Raw genomic sequence first — 23432 nt, forward strand, 5'->3', positions numbered from 1 at the left:
AGTGCCCACGAATGCTACAAGTCACCTACGATTTTAAGTATGATCACATAGATGAACACACTTTATTTCCTTTGAAGTGTTACACAAATTTAAGACACGTATTTGTTTTTAAGCATATTTTTATTGATTTCAGAGAGGAAGGGAGAAGAAGAGAGAGACAGAAACATCAATGATGAGAGATAATCATTGTCAGGCCACCTCCTGCACACCGCACACTGAGGATCGGGCTTTTGACATAGACCAGCAAGGAAAAAAAAAAAAAGTCCAAACTACTAGGGGAGACTAGCATAGGGTCTCTGGCGGGGTCCTTAGAATGAACAGATCCAACTGTAAACTGCAGGGACCTGGCAGGTGGGGGTGGGTGGGCTAGCTTCAGATCCTAGACCAGTGATGGCGAACCTTTTGAGCTCGGTGTGTCAGCATTTTGAAAAACCCTAACTTAACTCTGGTGCCGTGTCACATACAGAAATTTTTTGATATTTGCAACCATAGTAAAACAAAGACTTATATTTTTGATATTTATTTTATATATTTAAATGCCATTTAACAAAGAAAAATCAACCAAAAAAATGAGTTCGTGTGTCACCTCTGACACGCGTGTCATAGATTCACCATCACTGTCCTAGACCTATGCCCCCAGTCTCCCAAGCTCTATCTCTGGCAAAGTATGAACTACAGCTTGGTTTGACTATTACCTATTGGATGCTGCTATGTTGCTAATATCGTGTGTCTCCTTGGCTGTGATTTTGATGGCTTGTTGAGGAATCTCTTTTCAGTATAGTTTTTGGCTAAAGCATTTTGTCAATAACCACAGCCTTTGCATTGCTCCTTTGGTGGATGTTCTATGAGGAAGATGCTGATGTTCCGCTCTCTGTAATTGTGAAATCTGAACCTAACCTCTGGATTAGAATACCAGTTGTCAAGTTTAAATACTGGAATTGTAGCTAAGTATGTGGTGACTGGGCTGCTTTTCTGGATCATACAAACATCATTCTGGAAATTAAAGAAATTTAACCACAAATTTTTTTTTTAAAAAGGACTAACCTCTTTAAACTACCTATGCACAAACAAAAGGGAGGTTGAGAATGTTTTTCAGTAAATGCATATTGTATCCAAAGGTGGGTGCTCTGTAATGAGTGTGCTCCAGGTGCAGGGGTAGAAACATTCGTGTGAGACTTTGGGTGTAGGTATGTTGGGCCATGTGCCTGTAGTTGAGGGTGGCCCACCATGAGCAGTTCCATGTGGAGATGTGTGTGCACACTGGGCTTTAAATAACTTCCTTCAGTATGTGTTAGTGGGTGTGTAGTTTGGTTTCTGGGCAGAGTACATGAGTTTGAACTGGCTGCTGACTGACCTATCTTTCGCTTGTACTCGGGTAAGGCAGATTATGCTCACAAAAGCTATTCCTCAGAGAGCCAGACTCACTAAACTGGCTGCTCCCTGAATGAAAATAATTACTTTTGATAATGCACTGAAAAGGAAGTAAGAGGCAAGGGAAATAAGAATGAGAATGGCAGTGAGAAATTTTCAAATAGCTTTTGAATTCTCCTGGTTGAACATGTTCATTTTTAAGACCTTTTTCATTTCATCCTCACAAGGCTCTCTATTTTTTGCCCTATTTTTAAAAATATATATTTTATTGATATTTTACAGAGAGGAAGGGAGAGGAATAGAGAGCTAGAAACATCGATAAGAGAGAAACATCAATCAGCTGCCTCTTGCACACCCCCTACTGGGGATGTGCCCGCAACCAAGGTACATGCCCTCAACCGGAATCGAACCTGGGACCCTTCAGTCCGCAGGCTGACGCTCCATCCACTGAGCCAAACCAGTTTCAGCATTTTGCCCTATTTTTTATATTTTTCTTTCCATGTGGTCTTAAGGAATTGTGGAAACTTTCTCAACTACCTTTCACCTTGCCTTTTTGGCTTACAGACTCAATGAGATGGACTTTGCTGTCTTATTACTCATTGACTTCACAGATCCCTTGTTATGTACAAACCCACAGATAAGAATTTACTTTTCTTCTCTGCCAATTTTCTTCTGTGGGTTACTCCTCTGTTTACCTGGGCTTCTGTCAACCAGCTACACACCTGTCTGTCTTATAAGTTATAAGGAAATTGTTTAACTGTCATCCCCCCATACAAGGTCACGGGGCTGCAGGAATAGTGAAAAGGTGGTTTGGCTGGAGCTGAGAAACTTCTTTACCTAAAAGACTGCCTCAGTAGATAGCACTGTGGTTATTAATATCAATAATAAAACACAACATGTAATTAGGCTAATGTAACATGTATCATATCATATAAGCTACAATTCTAGTTTTTTAAAAATATATTTTATTGATTTTTTACAGAGAAGAGGGGAGAGGGATAGAGAGTTAGAAACATCGATGAGAGAGAAACATCGATCAGCTGCCTCCTGCACACCCCCCACTGGGGATGTGCCCACAACCAAGGTACATGCCCTTGACCGGAATCGAACCTGGGACCCTTCAGTCCGCAGGCCAACACTCTATCCACTGAGCCAAACCAGTTAGGGCTACAATTCTAGTTTTTAAAATTCTGCCTTGTTATCAAATGACTATAAAAGTAGACCACACACTTAGGATTACCTAAACAGTGGAAAATAAGCATATTTTCTTTCAGATCAATCAGAATTAAATAAGTAGGCTTTGCCGACCATAGAGCCAGGGGAGATTCTTGTTAATAAAAATAAAGTTTGTAGATATATGGAAGGGTGGTAACTGCCAGTTCTTTTCAGAAAGAAAGATCCAGGATACTGGAGGAGTCATTTCAAATACATACTTGTTATACAGAATTAAAAAGTGATTCAAATGAAGAATCTCTATTGTAACTACAATGTACTTGAAGGAGAACTGCGAACTGTACAAATGGAGAAGGATGAGTTGAGAGAAAGATTTTTATGTTATATTATTTTATATTTTTACTTTTGAACAATTGAGATATATTTCCTTTTTGTTTAAAAGGGAGGGAGAGAAAGAGAAGTTGGCTTCGTACTGACACTCTCTTGAATCTATATACGGGTAAGAATGAGTGTCTGTGTTTATCTGTATATGGTGGGCAGGGGAAGCTCTTTGGAGCTTGGAGAGTTGCAGAATTGAATAGCTTTTATTGATAAATGCTGATTGTTCATTGGTTGTGAAGGAAAGCAAATGCACAACTCTTCTCTCTTGAAACCTGCTAACTTTTTATTCATTGCCTTCATTAGCATTGTATAAAAATGAAGTGAAATACAGGGTGGGGCAAAGGTAGGTTTACAGTTTTGAGTACACAAAACACAGTTTATTCTTATACTGTTATTTATTAATTATTGTATCATTTTCCATATGAACAATTGTAAACCTACTTTTGCCACACCCTGTATTTTATTTTAAAATTAAATGAAAAAGAACATTAGACCTGCTTGAGGACTATAGAGGAGGTATATCTTCCCCTCATAACTCATGTACTTGAGCACTGGAGCAGGGTCTTGGGTAGGAAGGGAGCCTTCAAAAATATTTTGAGAAACAATGACATGAAAAGGTAAGAGATCAGTGTTGTACTTGGTATATAAAAGAGAAAAATGCTAGGAAAAGAATAAAATTCTTGCCCTGGCTGGATAGCTCAGTTGGTTAGAGTGTTGTCCCTATATGCTAAGGTTGAGGTCCCTGGGCACACAAGAATCAACCAATAAATGCACAAATAAGTGGAACGTCAAATCAATGTCTCCTCTCTCTCTCTCTCTCTCTCTCTCTCTCTCTCTCTCTTCATCTGTATAAAAATAAATAAATAAAATAAAAGAATAAAATTCTTCCTGCTTGAATATCAGGGACATTGACAGAGATGAATGGATGGCTCAGAGAGTTCCAGATAGCCATGCATTTGATATCTAGTGATCTGTAGATGTGTTTTAAAGTTCTCTGTGTGCTCCATTTTATTTCTTTCAGAACGACTCAATCCTTGTGAATTATTCTCAGCCATGTTCTGTGCATTCTCTGTGGATCAAGCGTAAGAGTGGACAGCTGCGTGGCAATGGGAGAGGAGAAGGCCATGACACAAATGCTAAAGGAATGCAGTCTCAGTGACAAATTGTGTAGTAAGTACACATGTTTATATTCTTCTCTTAGAATAATGAAGACTAAAGTCTGGATAGATTCTAGGAGGAGAATAATTTGATTTGTAGTAGACATGAAGACGGTATTGATAAAGAAATGGACAATAGAGGCCATTGTTTTCAAAAAATGGCGAGTGCCAATCAGAGATGCAGATGCTGCCTTCTTCATCTCAGTAGGAAAAATAAGAGAAGAGACACAGAGCGCACTTGCTGGGCTAAGAAAGAGGGACATGGGCGGTTCTGATGAGAGAGTTGCTCCCAATAGGGTTTCCACTGAATGAAAGTGGAGTGGAAGAAAGAAGAGATGACCATTTATGTCTGATGAGCTGAGGACTGGTGGGTGGGGGAACTTGTGTAGACATCAGGCTTGGCTTCTTCTTTAATCTCTTCTCTTTCTGTTTAATTTCCTACCCAGTTGTCTGGCACCAGCAGTATGAAATCATCATCATCCCAGCCTTTCTGGTTGGTGCCACCCTCATCATTCTTGGGGTCATCCTGTGGCTTTTTATCAGAGAAAAAAGAGCTCAACAGCAGTCTCCTGGACTCCAAGGTAAAGCTCAAACTGGGGCTGGACAGAAGCTCCGGGAAGATCGAGATTGCAGAAAAATAAAACCCAAGTCTCAATGGGTCCAAGTCTAGAGGTGTAGGTTCCTGCAATGGAAAAGGAGGCCGGTCCCCTCCTGTGGAGTTGAGAGACAGGAGGAAGTAGAGGACTCATGAGTAGAAACTCCACATATGCTTGTTAGCTGAAAGCAGAACAGGCAAGAGAGGCCTCGTGTGACCTGTTTCTGTCCTCTTGGTCTTATTGCACTATCAAATGACCGCATGAATGCCTAAGGATCTGGGAGAAAAACCTAGTAGGTTTTGTTACCAGCTTTGAAGGATGACATCTTACTCTCTAATACATTCCAGCCCTACTCTGTGCCCTTGGAATATATGATGAAAGGGGTAGCTTTCATAATAGTCTTTGAAGTGCTAGGTAGGAGATGATATCATGCTGTTCTGAGTACCACTGAGCATATAATGAAAAATAATCAGCTAGTACATGAAACTAAGAGTAAAAATAAGGGGAAAATCTGACAGTAATATGAAACTTCATAGTGGCTGATCCCTAATCCCGCTCCAAATTTTATCCCAAGTCTCTTATAATTCATTCTTGTAGAAAACCTTTTCAAAGAAATTATTTGAGTTCACTCTCGAGAAGGCCAGTTACCCTTTAATTCCCAGTCAGGGCACATGCCCAGTTTGCGGGCTCAATCCCCAATAGGGGGCCTACAGGAGGCAGCTGCAAAATGATTCTCTCTCTCATCATTGATGTTTCTCTCTCTCTGTGAAATCAATAGAAAACATACAAAAAACCCTACCATATATTGCCCTGGCTGTTGCTGCTCAGTGGATAGAGTGTCAGCCCGCACACCAAAGGGTTGTGAGTTTGATTCCTCGTCAAGGACATATAGCTGGGCTGCAGGTTCAATCCCTGGCCCCAGTCAGGGTGCATGTGGGAGGCAACCAATCGATGTGTGTCTCTCTTACATTGATGTTTCTCTCTCCCCCCATCTACCTCCAAACCTCCTTTTTCTCTAAAAATCAATGGGAAAAATATCCTTGGGTGAGGATATTTTAACCAAAAATAAAACAAAAAAACCTAAACTCACTCTCATTAACACTTATTGCATTCTCTTTTGAATATACTAAAATATGACTTTCAACCACACCACTTCACCAAAACAACTTTTTCCAAGATCACCAGTGACTGCTGTGTTGAGTTCTCATCTTATTTGACCTGCTGAAAACATTTGAAACAATTTTGTACTCCTGTCTTCTTGAAACACTTTTTTTCTTTAAATCTCCAGTCACTTTCTAAATGATCTAATTTTAAGTCTATAGATTCAAATGCTTTCTCTATTTAATTATAGTACCCCTTGAATTCCAGATTCGTATATCAAATCACCCATTTTGCAGTTGGACTCTAATACCCTTCTCAGATGTAATATGTCCAAAGCAAAGGTTCTGAAATTCCCTCACAAAATATCCTCTGCCAATAGTCTTCCCCTATCTTAGTAAAAGGCAATCCCAGATTTCTACGATTTCAGTCTAAAATATTAAAGGTTTTCATCCAGTCCATTAGTAAATCCTTTAACTCTATCTTCAAAATAACTTATACCACTCTCACCTCTCATAGACCATTGTAATACATGCCTAACTGGTTTCCTTGCTTCTAATCCTATCCCTTTATGGTGTATTCTCCTCAGAGTAGCAGAATGATTCTTTTACAGTGTAAGTCAGTCCGGTCAACTCTCTGCTTGGAAACTCTCCAATAGCTTCCCATCTTAGAATGAAAAAAGACAAAATTCTTTCAATAGTCCTACATGATCTGAGCCCTCTCTGGCCTTTTCTCCTATAATTCTCCAGTTATTCCACTTGATTCCACTGCACTGACTTCATTACTCTTCCTCCAGTATGCCATCTGCTCCTTCTTCAATATCTTTGTACTTCTTGATCCCTTTGTCTATAATACCCTTCCTGATACTGGGATATAGTTTACTCTCTTATTGCTTCCAGGTTATTTCACATACATCATCACAAAGACCTTTTCTGACCTTTAAACATGAAATAGACTCGTTGATGCTCTGTTTCCTCCATAGCACTCAAAACCTGGTATGCTATTATCTGCTTCCTCTCTCCTACCACTAGAAAATAATATTCATAAGAATCTGGACTTTACCCCAAAGCTACAACAGTGCTTGGCATGTTGGAGGTGATATTTGTTGAATAAATGAATGAATGAGTGAATGAATGAAGATTTAATACAAAGAATGTATCTCTCTATTCCAATAGAGAAAAGTTGACTAAGGAAGGGAGAAAGTACCAGAATACTTTTTGAATAAAACTAAGAAGTATGGAATAACATGACCCTGGGCACAATATGAAAGTGGAAGAATAGCCATAGCTTAGAGTTAAGTAGTTATTCATACCTCCCCTTTACCTTTGGGAGCCATTTGATTGACTTTAATGATATTCCCCACTGGCAGTTACCACCACCTTTAGGTATCTGTGGTTTTAAATATGTTTTTTATTGATTTCAGAGAGAGGAAGGGAGAGGGAGAGAGAGATAAAAACATCAATTGATAATCATCAATTGGCTACCTCCAGCATGCCTCACACTGGGGATGGAACTTGCAACTGGGGCAGGTGCCCTGACTGGGAATCGAATGGTGACCTCCTGGTTCATGGATTGATGCTTAACCACTGAGCAACACCAGCTGGGTTAGGTATCTGTGGTTTTAATACCTATGCAGGAACTTCCTCAATTGTCTCCATATGACATTTATATTGAACTATGATCCTGAGAAACACAGAAAAGAAATGCCATTACCACTTTCAAGAGGACATCTTGAGTTGTCTTAGAAGTAATGGAATTACTATAAAAGTTCTAAAGGTTGATATTGATGCTGGTTCACAGAGAAGCATCAGAAAATATCCCCACAATGGGTGGCAAAAAAATTATTAAAGGAACTTTCCAGTTTGTTCCAAGCTCTGCTTACCTGGAGTTTGGAGGGTAGGAAAAAGCTGGTTGGTATCATCTCTTTGTCCTAGGCATTGCTCCTGAGCCTCCATTTAGGGGCCAAAACGGGGAAGCAGGAGGACATGAAGGAAGTGTATTTGTGCCACTTAAGGAGACATCGGTGGAAAGCCTTCTACAAACATCCACACATGCCCTGGCTAAGCTGCAGATACCCCGGGAGCAACTCTCTGAAGTTCTGGAGTGGATCTACAATGGTAGTTGTGGGGCCATCTATCGAACCAAGATGTACCCTGGGAACCCAGCTAAGTCCAAGGACATTGTCCTCAAGGTTTTAAAAGGTAAGAGGAGAAGTGTTAGACTTCTTATTTCCCTTTTTAACTTTCTCCTGTGAGCACCCCTAACAGTAAATGTTAATGGGCTTTGCAGACATTAAGATGTTAATCAATAGATAGTTGTAATCACAATTGTGTGCAGAATAAGAAGAGCTGAGTTGAGAAGAAATTCAGCTTTTAAGCTTTTGTACCTCAAACTCAAGAACGGATTAGAAAGTGAAAACTCAAGACAGATGTTTTCTTGGGGCCTTTCTTTCCCATAGCTCAACCTTGCCTATCAAGACTGTTACTTGGATGAGGATGTTGAGGTTGATTCTTCATTTTTCTCCACTATATCTCTTACCCTGACAGCACTGTACTTATTTTCTTTACTCCTTTTTTTCCCCTGATGCTCATAATATAGACACGTAATGGTGGATGCATAGAACAAGGATAGAATAAACAAAATTATTAATCCAAAGGCCTAGACTGTGATAACATTTTAATGTGAACACACTTGCCCATTTAGGCAGATGAAAGCCTACCTAGTTGTAATACCTGTAATTCTGTTACCTTCGACAAAAGATCAGTGAGAATTATCATCTAATTGGTCCCTTTCTGTTTACTTTTTGTCTATAGTCACTCCCCTTTAGAGCCTTGAGAATTATCATCTCAGGTTGCTTCCTGCCGCAAACTTCCCATTTTCTCTGAAATGTTCTGACCACTGCCCATGGCTCTTCTGTTCTCCACAGAACCAGCTAGGCTCCATGAGATACAGGATTTCTTAGGGCGAATCCAATTCTATCAGTACCTGGGGAAGCACCAAAACCTGGTACAGCTGGAAGGCTGCTGCACAGAAAGAGAGCCGCTCTATATGGTGTTGGAGGATGTCGCCCAGGGGGACCTGCTCAGCTTTCTCTGGACCTGTCGCCGGGTGAGCGGTAGGGTAGATGTGTTAGAGAGGAAAGGCTTTACCTGGCTGATTAGCTGTCCACATGGCAATGAGCCTGACATGTGACAAAGTAAAGAGACATTATTATTATAACAGCGTGATTGAGTATCACCATCCAATGGAACGTTTTATGATAGCAATGTTTTATTTCAAGTATGTGAAATAACCTGTCCAATATGGTAGCCCCTAATCACGTGTGGCTATGGAACACTTAAAATGTGACTGATGTGACTGAGAAACTGAATTTTTAGTTTTATTTAATTTAAAATGATACACATGTAAATAGCCACAGGTGTCCAATGGCTACCATATTGGGCAGTGCAGATTTAGAGTATGGACTTCAGGTTCCACTTCCTACTAGCTGAGTGAATTTGGGCAAGCCACCTCTCTCAGCCTGAGTTTTCTGAATCTGTAACATGGGAGTAATAATAAAAGAAATTATGTATGTAAAAACACAGCAGTGATTGGTATATAGCAAACACTCAAAATGGTAGCTGTTAATAGTGATAATTGCATAACAACATAACTATCTAGTACTGATTGTAATTTTGTTGTTGTTATTGTTAAGTGTGTTTTTAGTGACATTCCATAACATCATCCTAGTATGCCAGGGTTGAGTTGAGGAGAAATTCAGCTTGTAAGTTTTTGTACCTCAAACTCATATTTTAAAAAATTAATTTCCAGACTAAAGTGCAAATCATTTTCTTTAGTTTTCTTACTTGTCTATGCATTCCTCTTTCTCAAGCACTATATGTTTCCATGGTTAGTTCTTTACTTGCCAATGAGCAAGTTCAATATGCTCCTCAATATGCTTATTTTACTACTAAATGTGTAAGAAAAAGGACCCTGGTGGCATCTTCCATCCAGTGAATACAAATAGGACAATGTGCAGGTCTCTAGGTATTTAAAACCATTTAAAGAACTTATCCAAATGTAACTTGTTTTATGCTCTAACCTCACTAGCTCTTTTCTGTTTTTCAAAATTGCTCCGCTTCTCTATTTTAGATCACCTCCCATGCTTTTCTCATTACACCAAACTTCTCCCTTCTTTACATAGTCAATGGCCACTCATCCTTCAGATTTCATAAAAAAATGTCCTTGTCCCCCAACTGAATCAGCTCTCTTTCCCCCACCATCATATGCTTTCTTTTATATTTCCTTCATGGTGCTTATAGATATGTAATTACACATTTATATATGATTATTTTATTCTGATTCATGTGTGTTTGCCATGCTATAAACTCCAGAAGGCAACAGACATGTTTATTTTGTTCACTCTTATATTCTGTGTTCCTAAGATGAAATCTGGCGCATAGTAGGCATTCAATAAAAATGTGTTGAGTTAATATGCTTAATTAATCACACACACACACACACACACACACACACACACACGAAAATTGATGCTTTACCCAGTGGATAAAGCATATACTTGTCTTTCTTACCTGCTATTCTGTTCGTCCTTTATTCTTCTATTTATCTACATTCTTTATTATTTTTTCTAGTCCAATAAATCATTGTAATTCTCTTCATATTTGAGAATCTCTAATATCATTCTATCCTTAAATCTTACAGTTCTATGTTTGTTTTCTTAGCTTTGCTATATGCATTTAAGAAAATCTCTGCCCATGTTTTTTTTTTCAAATCTGTTCATGTCATTTTTTAAATTTTTATTGCTAAAAGTATTACAAAGGGTATTGCATATGTGTCTTTTTTTCCCCTGCCTTTGACAATCCCCTGGCCTCCCCTACCCGCCAGTGTCTTATGTCCATTGGTTATGCTTATATGCATGCATACAAGTCCTTCGGTTGATCTCTTACCCCCCTCCCTCCTGCCCCCCAAACCTCCCCGGCCTTCCCGCTGCAGTTTGACAATCTGTTTGAGGCAGCTCTGCCTCTGTATCTATTATTGTTCAAAAGTTTATAATGGTCTCTATTATCCATGAATGAGTGAGATCATGTGGTATTTTTCCTTCATTGACTGGCTTATTTCACTTAGCATAATGCTCTCCAGTTCCACCCATGCCGTTGCAAAAGGTAAGAGTTCCTTCTTTTTTACAGCAGCATAGTATTCCATCGTGTAGATGTACCACAATTTTCTAATCCATTCATCTACTGACGGGCACTTAGGCTGTTTCCAGATCTTAGCTATGGTGAATTTGCTGCTGTGAACATATGGGTGCATAGATCCTTTCTGATTGGTGTTTCTGGTTTCTTGGGATATATTCCTAGAAGTGGGATCACAGGGTCAAATGGGAGTTCCATTTTTAGTTTTTTGAGGAAACTCCATACTGTCTTCCATAGTGGTTGCACCAGTCTGCATTCCCACCAGCAGTGCACGAGTGTTCCTTTTTCTCCACATCCTCTCCAGCACATGTTGTTTGTTGATTTGTTGATGATAGCCATTCTGACAGGTGTGAGATGGTACCTCATTGTTGTTTTGATTTGCATCTCTCGGATGATTAGTGAGTGTCATTTTGATACAATGCTTTTTTTCTGTCTCTGTAGGATGTGATGACCATGGATGGCCTTCTCTATGATCTCACTGAAAAACAAGTGTATCACATTGGGAAGCAGGTTCTCTTGGCTTTGGTAAGCTGAGCAAAATGATAACAGATAGTAGGGATTTTCTTGTTAACTTGGTATTTGATGTCATATTTTTTAATATTTACATTTCTAAAGCGTATACATTATAAAGAAAATCAGATGGAAGTTAGGGGGCAGAAACTCAAGCACTGAAAAATTATTTTCAGTTCTTTATGAAAGAATTTAGATTATATACTACAGGACTGGTAATTCTGGGCAGAAATTAGTCAATTTAGGGTTTTTAAACATAACAATAAGGGTTTTAAAGGGTTTCTCAGAATTCAAAAGCCAGGGCTAAGAGCTTTATGTCCGCTTGCTATTTAATACTTTTACTTCCCCCTATATACTAATATTAATAGATGTAAAAGGGGAAAATAGGGAAGCAAATTGGGAGAAGAAATGAGAAGATTAAACTGAATGGGTAAAAGGCTACAGAACCAGAAAGAAGTATACCATTTTATACCTGAAAAACAAGAAATACTAGTTCAGAACATGTTTTGTTGGAGACTTGCTTTGATACTGAATGTGATAGGAAATACATATACTTTAAAAAGAAGGAACAAGTGGAAGAGGAGGAATAAGAAGGGGCACTAGTGAGATCATTCCTTTATTTTAAACCAACTCAAAGAGGTGAGACAATAAATATTTTAAAAATTAATACATAATAATAAAGAATTAAAAAAAGAGGTAAGAGAAAGAACTCAGGGTTTAAGAGAAAAAAATTATCTTTACCATAATTACTCAGGGAAATTTAGATGACTATGTCTATGATATTATTTATTTAGATAATTTTATTTAAAATAGCATTTGTTATAGAAAACCAGGCTCTGTGAACCTTCCACTTTCAGGTTTTTTTTTTTTTTTTTAATGTATCTTGCCATCCGGATGTGTGGCAAGGAAAAGCTTAGAAAAAAAGTAGTGAGATAAAAAAAGAGCAGAGTTAAAATTGAAGTTCCTATGGGGCAGGGGAGAGAGAACATCACATTAATGAATATTATCTCTGGTTTTAGAGGGCCTAGTTGGTATAGTTCCTTGATAAAATTAGGTTGTCAGGATACAGCCTACCTTGTATTCTAAGCCATAATTGCAGAGGTGCTGTCTTAGGTTGGAAAGGCTGTCCCTGAAGAAAACCATTATGCAAATTCAGTTATCTCTGGTCAATTATTTGTACCTGATAGCTTTAAAATAAAGTCCCTTTGGTCATAGTCATCAAAGGCTTGCTGGTTGTTTTCAACTGTAAAAAACTGTCTGGAAAAAGACAGTAGGAAAGAGCAGGGTCATGATAATGCTGTGAGGCTGGGCTGTGCAACCACCTGAGAGCACACAGCAGTTTGCTTTAAAAAAAATCCCACAATCAGGGTCCTGTATAATTTCAAATCAAATTCCTCCTTGTCCTTGAACTACCCAAAATATCACTGCACCAGATCCTCATTTTTAAAGTGAGGTATATGTCCTCAGAGTCATGCACCATCTCGGAGTGGGGGGAGGGGGGGTGCGGGGACAAAAACCCTAGGTCGTGATTTATTAGCAACATTAATTGCTTTTTACCACACTGAAATGAAGGTATAGTCCATCTGTGCTGTTGTGAAATTCAAAGGTGATTCAGAAGTAGGACAGTTATTGCTCCATTAGGATAGAAGCCAAAAATGACTTTTCAGAAACCAGGGCTGTCTTCTGCAGACCCCAGCCAGACTCTGGGCTGCTCTGGGGGATGCAGGCCAAGGGCAGCCTGCCAGCTAGATTCACAGTGATTCTGGTTTGTCTGTTTCTGTGAGCAGCCACATGTGGGGCGGCGGGTGGCACACCTACACCTTGTCATTGAGACCAGGGTTCATCTTGGTGACATCTCCTAGGTGATTTCAGTGGTGGCCCTGTAGTTGACCAGGAAAAGGCAGGCCTTCTCCAGGCACTCCTCCTCCCTCATGTCTGGCCCTTGGCGAGCACTTTCAGGAAGTCGGACTTATGGGGTGTTGCATACAGTGCTGCCTGGAAGATCTTCTGCAAGATCCAGCTGTGATGCTTCTTGAGGGCCATCTCCTAGGCTTTGGTGGCATTGATGTGGATGAGGTTGGGGTGGTTCTTGGCCCACTCCCCATCACAGATCTGGAGGAAGATCTGGATGAAGCGGAGGCCTCTTCAGACACATCAGCACCAGCCTAGCCACACTTTGGGCCACTCTGCTCCATACATTTCCTTCTTTGCCCTCAGGATATTCTATATGGTCCAGAACTTGGCCAGTCAGTGTCATTCACAGTTTAATTTTCATAATGTTGGCACTTAGGTCTGCCTTGATGGATGTAAACACTGTGGACTCAAGGCAATCAAAGAAGGGTGGCAGGTGGGACAGCACCTAGAGGAAGGGCCCCATCTCAATCTGCTTGTCTGCCGGAAGCCGGTCCATCCTTGCTGCTTGACACAGTCGCTGCAGGAAAGAAACATCTGCACAGCATATGTTTCAATGGACCTGGCGTATATAGCATACTGTTCTTAATATGTTTGCTCCCCTTAGCGCCATGTGTTTTAACCAAGGTCACCTCTCCGAGAAAGGTTGTTTCCCCAGGTGGGGATTTTTCCCTGAGGTTAGGGAGGAGATACAACCCCTTAATTAAGTGCCAGGTGGGTAGTTAAGCTACATAATCTTTACTCCCTGGAATGGAGATAAGAAACGCCCTAACCTTTGTAATAGAAATTGACAGGATTAAAATTGGCTGGTATAAATACGGATGTAACAAGACAATAAACATCAGATCCTAACCAGAACCTAGCCAGAGAACATGACAAAAGATCCTGGAGAGAACCTGGCTACAGAACCTGGTTATGATGATCAACTGAAGGCTGCCTCCACGTCATTCCTTCTTCGCCGACTCCATCCACACCTTTGGGGACCCCTGGACCCGCTGGGATTGGACCCCAGCACTTGTCCTTGGCCAGTGGCTTCAGCCAGGTGCTCAGCCAGCAGCACAATTCAGGGTCAAAGCCAGTGGTGATGCCACAGCCAGTGCCATGGGTTTCCATGCCCCCACCCCACCCCCCCCTCCCCCGGCTATCACTGTCAACGCTGGGGACGTCACTGCTGCCTCCACCCAGAGACTCTGGGGATGCCCTCAAGTGAAGCCAATGCTAAATAATTTTATACCTAAAAACCAAGAAATATTAGTTTAGAACATGTTTGGTTGGACTTGCAAAATGTCTGATCCATTATCATGACTGGGAAGTGATATGACAATATTAGAGAGACTTGCTTGGAATAGAAAATGTCCTTATCTTTTTGATGATCCCTAGCACTGCTTCTCCTTGGGTGTGATCCAAGCCGTGACCTCAGACAGCTGATCTACCTTTGATCTTAAATTGATAGGAATTTCTTCAGGATAAACATCTGTTCCATGGGGATGTGGCAGCCAGAAATATTCTGATCCAATGTGACCTTACCGCTAAGCTCTGTGGACTGGGCCTGGCTTATGAAGTCCACACCCAAGGGGCTATCACCTCTACTTGCACTGTGCCCCTCAAGTGGCTTGCCCCAGAAAGACTACTGCTGAAACCAGCTGGCATCAGAGGAGACATGTACGGTTTGTTCCTGCCCTTGGGATTTCTTCCCTTCTTGACCTGAGTGTCCTCTCGTCCCTGACCATGACAGCGTCTGTTGTCAATTATGTCTACTTAGAAGTCAGACAGACTCTCAAGCAGAAATATGTATTATGTGACAGAGCTCGTATTTGGCATCTGGCTGCAATCTTTTTTAATGCCTTTCGAATTACTCCTTCGGTATTAGATTAGCAACCTTAATTAGAAAAGCAAAAGGAAAAATGAAAAGATTGTTTATACTGATATCTAGTAGAGTCCTTTTAATTTGAAGGACATGGGTCCACTTAATCAAAAGTTCACTTAAACCAGGAATTATTAAAGTAAAAAGAAATATACATATATGCCTCAAATAATTTATTTTAACTAAAACATAAAATGGATATATATTGATTGATCTTTTGGAGGAGGGTCAATACCTTTTTCATGGGGATGGACCTGCTCAATGATGTTACATGTTGTTTCTTGTATGAATAGTATCCGTCATAAATTATTTTTGAGTTTTAGTTTAAATTCTGAGTGAGAAACTTGAAAAACAGTTGTGAAACAATTTGACCGCAGACATTTATTGTTATTTTTCCTAATTTTTTTACATTTGTGTCACCCACACAATTTGATACCACTTTCTTTTTAGCAGCTATTTTTATAGAATATTTTCAAAGCATTCAGCCTACTTTTCAGGGAGCTAATATTTTTTTGCATTCATATTTAGTTAGCTTGCATAATATTTAATTGATTACATAATTACAGCTACATGTATGATTGGTATAAATAGGACTGTAAAGAATCACAATTGAATTTTGATAACCATATAACTCAACTGCTTGGAGAAGTAGATAGGTGTAAGATGGACTATCTTATTAACCATGAATGTCATGAACAGCAGAGAAAATGTAGAATGTCAGTTCATATGGTAAGTCAATTAAGAGACTTCCATTGCTGCTTCACTGACATCGGCTTCTCAATAGAAGTCTGGGAGCAATACACTGAACTGGGAAACATTACTCATTGAATGATGGTGTTATAGAATAGTGAAACATACATCTCTCAAATTATGTTGCATGGGGAAATATGTATTCCGACTATGTATAAAGCTCGTTCTGTTAATACTTTTCCTAGGTTTGGTCAATTAGATATACTGAGGAAAGAGTAGATAAATGGTAACCCTCATTTGGTTTTGTGCTAAAAATAAAGGCTGGAATTTCAGCAGGAAGGAATGGAAAGGATGAAAAATATGCTGAGGGGAATTTCTTTATGTTTGGGTGAGAATGTGTTTGCGTAAACACACCCATAATTTAGCCAATAAGAGTAAATATCTGTTAATATGAAATACAGAAAAAAAGTTGACATGAATCCAGTCCTCAAAGGGATTACACTCTAAAGAGATTGGATAGAAATGCTTTCAAATTGCACTCTTACTTGGCTTATTTTATCAGACACTCGCTGTTCCTTTACTTTGTCTTCTTTATTTAATATCTGAAGGCCTCCGATGTTTAAGTGAGTTCTCTTTAGGAAAGGAAAAACAGAGATTAATTAAATGACTTTGTTTCTTTTATAGCTGGTCCTTTGGTATCCTGCTTTATGAGATGGTGACTCTAGGTATGTACCTGTATGCAAGTAGGTTTGAGTGATGGATGACATATTCTATGAGAAGGGGTTTCAGTTGAATCTCTGAGGTTTAAACTGGGATGACCTGAAATCCTTCTACTCCTTTTAATTTTTTTTTTGCTTTTTTTCTCTTTTCCTCAACACTTTACAAATTCCAAGGATATTTTAAAATCCAAAGGATAAAGGATAATTCCAAGAGTGATCTTGCATAAACATAAAATGTTGTCTTCAGATTTATAGTTCGTATTTTAGAGGACCTAACGTTCTCTTGCTACTCTCATGCTTTCCCTACCAACAGGGGCACCACCATATCCTGAAGTCCCTCCTATCAGCATTCTACAGCATCTGCAAAGAGGGAAGATCATGAAGAGACCCAGTAGCTGCACACAAACCATGTAAGTGGCTTTTAAGGCCTACTCTTCTCTCATTCCAAATCTTTTATTGCTCCCTATTAATCATGCCCTTTTCAGAGATCATCCCCAGCTGTCCTTTATGTGCTAATGTACATTGCTATATCAAACTTAGGCAGTGAAACATATCTGCTCATATGTCATATATATCATATGTACATATGTATGTGTGTCTGTACACACGCACACACCATGTTGAGGCAACCACTGAGAACTCTGTTAGGAATCCAAGTTTGGTTTAGTTCCTCTAAGCTTCCAAAATAGGTACGAAGAAGACCAAATACAGTGCAAGTACAGTAGTGTTTTACTTGTCTAAATGTCAGTCTCAGTCAGAAACTGCCAGCCTTAGTCCTAATATAGCTGTCATAAATCCATTGCACCAGAATTATTCATTGGCTCTTATTTAGTATTTAACTTTTAAAAATTATTGACTATTTGTTTTTCCAGCTCTGAGTACATTAGAAGTCAACCAGTAGAAGGAGGTAGGAGGAAATTTTAAAGACAGGAGAAAGAGGATCCAATATTGCCAGCAGAATGGGATAGCTGGTGAACCATGTAGGTGGGAAAAAAAAAGGAAAAAATAAAAGTTAAACTCAGAATCTTATGACTAATAAAGTACAAAAAGGGATAGTTATAGAACATACAAAAAGGTTAAATTATTTATAAGAAGGCAGGAAAGAATATAATATACTAACATACATTTCCATGACAATTTTTGCTATTTTGTAAAATCTTCAGCACTAAATGGTAAATTCCAAGAAATCATTTACTGTAACAAGCAGATTATAAATGTTAACTATCATAACTATAAATATCCACAGTATTGTGATACTGGCTGGATATACTAGAATAAAATTGCTGATAAATATTTCTTGCAGGCTTTCTATGTATAAAAGGCTCTCTTTGATACTGGGGGAGACACTTAACTGATAAGATCACTACTTGAAGAATTTAACATTGGATGAGGAGATATCTGAAACCAAAAGCTCAGATTCATCTCAGAGTCAAAAAGACATAAGTTCAGTGCTAATCCTGCTACTTTACTATATATTGTTTACTTATTCTGAGATAGGTATAATGATAATCCTACCTCAAAGTTATTGTGAGGCTAAAATGAAACAATGCATGCTAAGTTTTACTCCAATGTCTTATATAAGTCAGCTCTTGCTAAATGTTAGCAGTATTATTAAAGTAGCATCTTTTACAAAGTCTCATGGTTCAACATTAACAAGTGTGGGAAATACAGAGGGCGCTGAGGTTTATAAGGGAAAGCTTCACAGAGGAATTGAGATTTAAAACCAACCCATAGGGCCGAAACCGGTTTGGCTCAGTGGATAGAGCGTCGGCCTGCGGACTCAAGGGTCCCGGGTTCGATTCCGGTCAAGGGCATGTACCTGGGTTGCAGGCACATCCCCAGTGGGAGATGTGCAGGAGGCAGCTGATCGATGTTTCTCTCTCATCGATGTTTCTAACTCTCTATCTCTCTCCCTTCCTCTCTCTGTAAAAAATCAATAAAAAATATATTTAAAAAAAAAAAATAAAAAAAAAAATAAAACCAACCCATAGGAAATGATGACCACAGAGAGCATATTCAAGGAGTTGGGCACAGCATGAGCAAAGACAGAGCTGGGTGTTGATAACCACATCTATGGCATAGCGAGACACTGACTTGGCTGGAGGAGCGGGCTTCAGTTAGGCAAGGCCTATGTGGTAGAGAAGCTAGGGGCTAGGATGTCTACTTCATATGGTAGGTAGTGGGAAACCACTGTAGGTTCTTCAGCGGGGATGGGACCTGATGAAAGTGTTTGAAAACAGACAGCATTATACATTCTCTCAACTGGATTGAAGAAAAGATAGATGAAAGGTGGTAAATACTTTTCTAGATTAAGGCAATTATAAAGGGGGGAAATGATCTGGATTCATGGAAGGAAAAACCCAATTACACTTTCCAAAATTAGGATGAATAATATTATTTCATAACTTCTTATATATATTTTTATAATTTTTTAATTTTTCAATTACAGTTGACATACAATATATTAGTTTCAGGTGTACAATAGTGATTGAACATCTATATAACTTATGAAGTGATCACCTTGATAAGTCTAGTACCCATTTGGAGTCATACATAGTTATGACAATACTAGTGGCCCAGTGTACGAAATTTGTGCACCAGGTTGGGGAGAGGTTCCCTCAGCCCAGCCTGCACCCTCTCCAGTCGGGGACCTCTTGAGGGATGTCCGACTCACAATCTGGGACCACTGGCTCCTAATCGCTCACCTGTCTGCTTGCCTGCCTGATTGCCCCTAATGCCTCTGCCTGCCTGCCTGATCTCGCCCAACTGCCCTCCCCTGCTGGCCTGATCATCCCTAACTGCCTCTGCCTCTGCCTCGGCTCCCACCACCATGGCTTTGTCCGGAAGGAAGTTGACATTCAGAAGATGGCCGGTTGACCCAGTCTAATTAGCATATTACCCTTTTATTAGTATAGATTATTGACTATACTCCCTATACTGTATCATGACTTCTTATTTTTCTGGCTGTGATATACCTTTTATTGGTAGATAAGTGTTACCAATGGTTTGGAATGCTGCAAGTTAGTAGTATCTAAAGATGAGAACACAACTTCTGAAAGAGCTTTTGGCAACAGAATGGAGGTGGGGTGGGGACTGTTCTGTCATACTGATTGTACCCTGAGAAATCTTCAGTCATTCCTATTAAAAGGGCCCTATTGAGAAGATGATATTAAGAGATTTACATTAAGAGCAGAAGAGAATGTTAATCTCTGGGAAGAATATAAGAGTGAGGACAATAAGAAGTAGATTAAAGAATTTCAGGGTTGTTGTTTTTGTTAAGATTTGTTAGGTGCGGAGACATGTTCCTCAGACATTTGCCTTGCCAAGGAAGCCAGTTTCTCTGATTTCCCTTTCAGGTACAGTCTTATGAAATCCTGTTGGCGCTGGAAAGAGGACAAGCGCCCTTCAGTTAGAGAATTATGCTCACGCCTAGAAACTGCCTCTCGAACTGCAGATGACAAAGCTGTGTTGCAGGTACCAGAGTTGGTGGTACCTGAACTGTATGCAGCTGTGGCGGGCATCGGCGTAAAGAACCTCTCCTACAGCTACAGCGTCCTTTGAAGATCCTGGGGCAAGAAACATTTATGTGTGATCATATACCCTTGGAATTCCTCTAAGAAGAGAGGATGGACTTTCTAGTGGGACATAAAGGAAGAAGTAGGACATGGAGCTGGATCTCCCCCTACATATTTTCCTAGATATGTGAAATGATGCTGGGTGAGACTCTCCACACCAGAGCAGAGAAAAACAGTTTCATTTATGTTGTCCCAATCCTAAAGAGTCAGGGTAGAAGTGGTAGATAATGTCACTGCAAAGGAGGTTTTATAAATCTGAAAAAAAATTGTTTTGCAGGGGGGCATGGTACAAATAAGCTGGTACATCCTACCACTGGCTAATTTCCTCCTGAAACATGCTTTTATCTAGACTATTATAAGGTCCAGAGAAATTAGAATCAAATGAGGAAATAGCCCCAAAAGGAATTGATGAGAAAGAAAATTAAAGGTTCTATTTGCTCAGGGATATAGATGTGAACCAAGGTCATCCTTCAAAGAGAAGGTGGAGGGAAGACATAAAGTTCCACAGTAATGATCCCTTCATGCAGGGCTAGAGGAGAACCATGAAGGAAGATGTCCGAGTTTCCCCTGGGTACAGGTAAGAGAAAGATGGTCCCTTTTATCTAATTCTGAGGCAAGTGAACTCTGTTTATACTATTTTTAACCAGAAGATGGAGAGGTCATTTTACGATTAAGAACATTCAATATATATTGTTGATCAGGCTTGCTTCCTGGTCCCTATAAGATTAAGGAGACTGAGCCTAGAGTCAGTTAGGAACATGAATGATATACTGTGTGTGTTTAATAAATATGAAAGGTGGAAACCAAGGAAGAATCCTTAGTAGGCCAGGTCTTTATCAAGGCCTCGCAAAGTATATCCAAGACAGAAGGATAATAGTTTCTGATTTCAATTATCCATTGATTCTGTGAAATTTATTCTATTAATATTTATTGAGTGAAAGTAGGCTCTTCAGATATATAACTGCCAGAATCTCTATAGTAGGAAGGATAAAAGTGAATGGAAGATAGAAAAATTAAATAGATAATCTACATTGTCTGAAAAAGGATGAAATGGGTATAATACTTACCTCACAGGGTTGTTGTGAGGACTGAAGGAGAATAAGTATTTGTATGATATCTGGCACATAATGTATGCTCAATAAATGTTAGTTTCCTTTCTTTCCCCTTCCTATTCTGGAATCTTTCATATCTTTTTGTTTTAAGATCTACTGTAGCCAAGAAGAAAACCTTGGTCATCAGTCATGCTGATGTAGGACACGTGGTCAACTACCACATGACTAAAATGTTGAAGTCATCATTTTTGTGTGAACTTCTGGATGATAATAGTAATCTCCTACTCTGCAAAATAATGAAAACATCACGATGATAACAATTCAGTTGAACATGTGATCTGTGATTTTAAAGAATGCTCACTCTCGCCCTAGCCGGCTTGGCTCAGTGGATAGAGTGTCAGCCTATGGACTGAAGGGTCCCAGGTTCGATTCCAGCCAAGGGCACATGCCTGGGTTGCGGGCTCGATCCCCAGTAGGGGGTGTGCAGGAGGCAGCCAATCAATGATTCTCTCTCATCATTGATGTTTCTCTCTCTCTCTCCTTCTCCCTTCCTCTCTGAAATCAATAAAGAAATATATATATATTTTTAAAAAGAATGCTCACTCTGGGTACTCTGGAAAGGACATCTAAGGCTGTTGTAGGAAAGATGACTGGCTGTAGAAAATTTTGTAGAAGTTAGAATCCTGATGGAGTCATCATGAATCATCAAACTAAATAATGATTCTTGCATATGTAGGAATACCACAATGACTAGTCAGAATTTAAATTAAGTGGCACTAGAGAGAAGGAAGGTTGAGTGGCTTGGTACTAAATAATAAAGTCTTATGGAAACTCATCATTGCCTCTAGGTTCTTCATTTAAGTCAAATTTACACAAGATTTCTTTAATCATTCAAATATATGTAAATGTTTTAAGTTGAATGTTAAGGACAACAATGCTAAAACATGGTGCTAGGTGATGAATAAAAGAAAGAGAGAGCTTTCGATTACAGTCTGGAAAGTAAGATACATTATATACATATTTGTGTGAGAATTCTTAAATTACACATTGTGGTAAGTGCTACGAAGAAACAGAGGCCCAGCCTGTGTGGCTCAGTTGGTTGAGCATTGGCCCATGCACTGGAAGTCACCAATTCTATTCTGGGCAGATCACAGGTCTGGGTTACCAGCTCAGGTGTGCAGGAGGAAGCCGATTCCCATTGATGTTTCTCTCTTCCTCTCTCTGAAATCAATAAAAACATTTTTTTTAAAGAAACAAATAGGATAGAGGGCAATATAAAATGGGGAGCTCCCTGAAGATATGCCGTTAAAATTGAGACCTTATTTTCCATCATCGTATTTGATCCTCTCAATAGTTCTGTGACCTTGGCAAGGTCGACTGCAGTATAATCATTTGGTTTATGAACAAACAGGCTTAGAGACAGTGACTTAACCGAGGTTAGGTAGAGGGAAGTGTTGGGAATGAATCTCAGGTCTTCTGTCGCTCATTTTACTAAATCCTTCTGAAAGTCAAAGGTCATCAGTAGACAGGATTACTCTGTGTGTTGGTAAGAGAAAGATGATCAATATTGTTTGAAATATAGATTGTAAAGTTCATCCTGTCTTTCCCCAATCCTTCAAAGCCCATCCCACACTAAGTCACTGCCACAGCTCCCCAGGCCGCTAAAGATGAGCCCTTGCTGAATGGAGTTTTCCTATTAAAAGGAACTGTTTTCATACTATGTCGGGATTTTTAGTTTCAATGTGCTTTCAAATTTTCAGACCCTGTGTTTGAGACCTGCCTGCCTGCCTGCCTGATCGCCCCTAACTGCTGCGATTTTGGGATTCTTTGTCTCTACTATTTACAGGCTTCAAGTTGCCCGATGACTCGCGTTGTCCAAAGGGAGAGCCCTGTTTTAGGTAGGAATGCAGCAGGAAAGGGGTCGTATCCAGGTCTTACAATCCGATTTCGGGCTTTAGCTTTACTCATCCCACCAGTTAACGGGGAAAGGCCACGCCCCACTCACAAAACGCCCCAGGACCCGACAAGGAAATGCGACGTGCGATCCTTCGTCCCCGGCCCATAAAAATGCTGTCATTTGCTCACCCTTCTGTGCTTTGGCCAGTATAATGTGATTCACGTAATTTTGAAAATAACATGACTC

At 39.7% G+C, this 23432-nt stretch overlaps 1 protein-coding gene and 1 pseudogene across 4 annotated transcripts in view; one reads left to right on the plus strand and one right to left on the minus strand.

Moving 5' to 3' along the window:
- The window catches only part of STYK1 (serine/threonine/tyrosine kinase 1), a 41047-nt gene extending 19653 nt beyond the window's left edge, over positions 1 to 21394 (plus strand). For 3 of the 4 annotated variants that reach the window (XM_070410692.1, XM_070410690.1, XM_070410691.1), the window contains 9 exons: positions 3947 to 4095; positions 4529 to 4663; positions 7711 to 7977; positions 8703 to 8884; positions 11410 to 11493; positions 14843 to 15051; positions 16628 to 16668; positions 16976 to 17072; positions 20019 to 21394. In XM_070410692.1, the coding sequence (XP_070266793.1) occupies positions 4032 to 4095; positions 4529 to 4663; positions 7711 to 7977; positions 8703 to 8884; positions 11410 to 11493; positions 14843 to 15051; positions 16628 to 16668; positions 16976 to 17072; positions 20019 to 20223 (1284 nt within the window). In that variant the 5' untranslated portion in view covers positions 3947 to 4031 and the 3' untranslated portion in view covers positions 20224 to 21394. Of the gene's footprint in view, positions 1 to 2986; positions 3044 to 3946; positions 4096 to 4528; positions 4664 to 7710; positions 7978 to 8702; positions 8885 to 11409; positions 11494 to 14842; positions 15052 to 16627; positions 16669 to 16975; positions 17073 to 20018 lie in introns of all 4 variants that reach the window. The other variant, XM_070410689.1, reaches the window with a different exon arrangement.
- Positions 13293 to 13888, minus strand: LOC139005374 (glycolipid transfer protein-like; annotated as a pseudogene).
- Positions 21395 to 23432: the final 2038 nt, after the last annotated feature.

Source organism: Myotis yumanensis, unplaced genomic scaffold, assembly GCF_028538775.1.
Source record: "Myotis yumanensis isolate MYYU_CA2020_CCGP unplaced genomic scaffold, mMyoYum1.0.hap1 SCAF_3, whole genome shotgun sequence".
Taxonomy (NCBI): Eukaryota; Metazoa; Chordata; class Mammalia; order Chiroptera; family Vespertilionidae; genus Myotis; species Myotis yumanensis.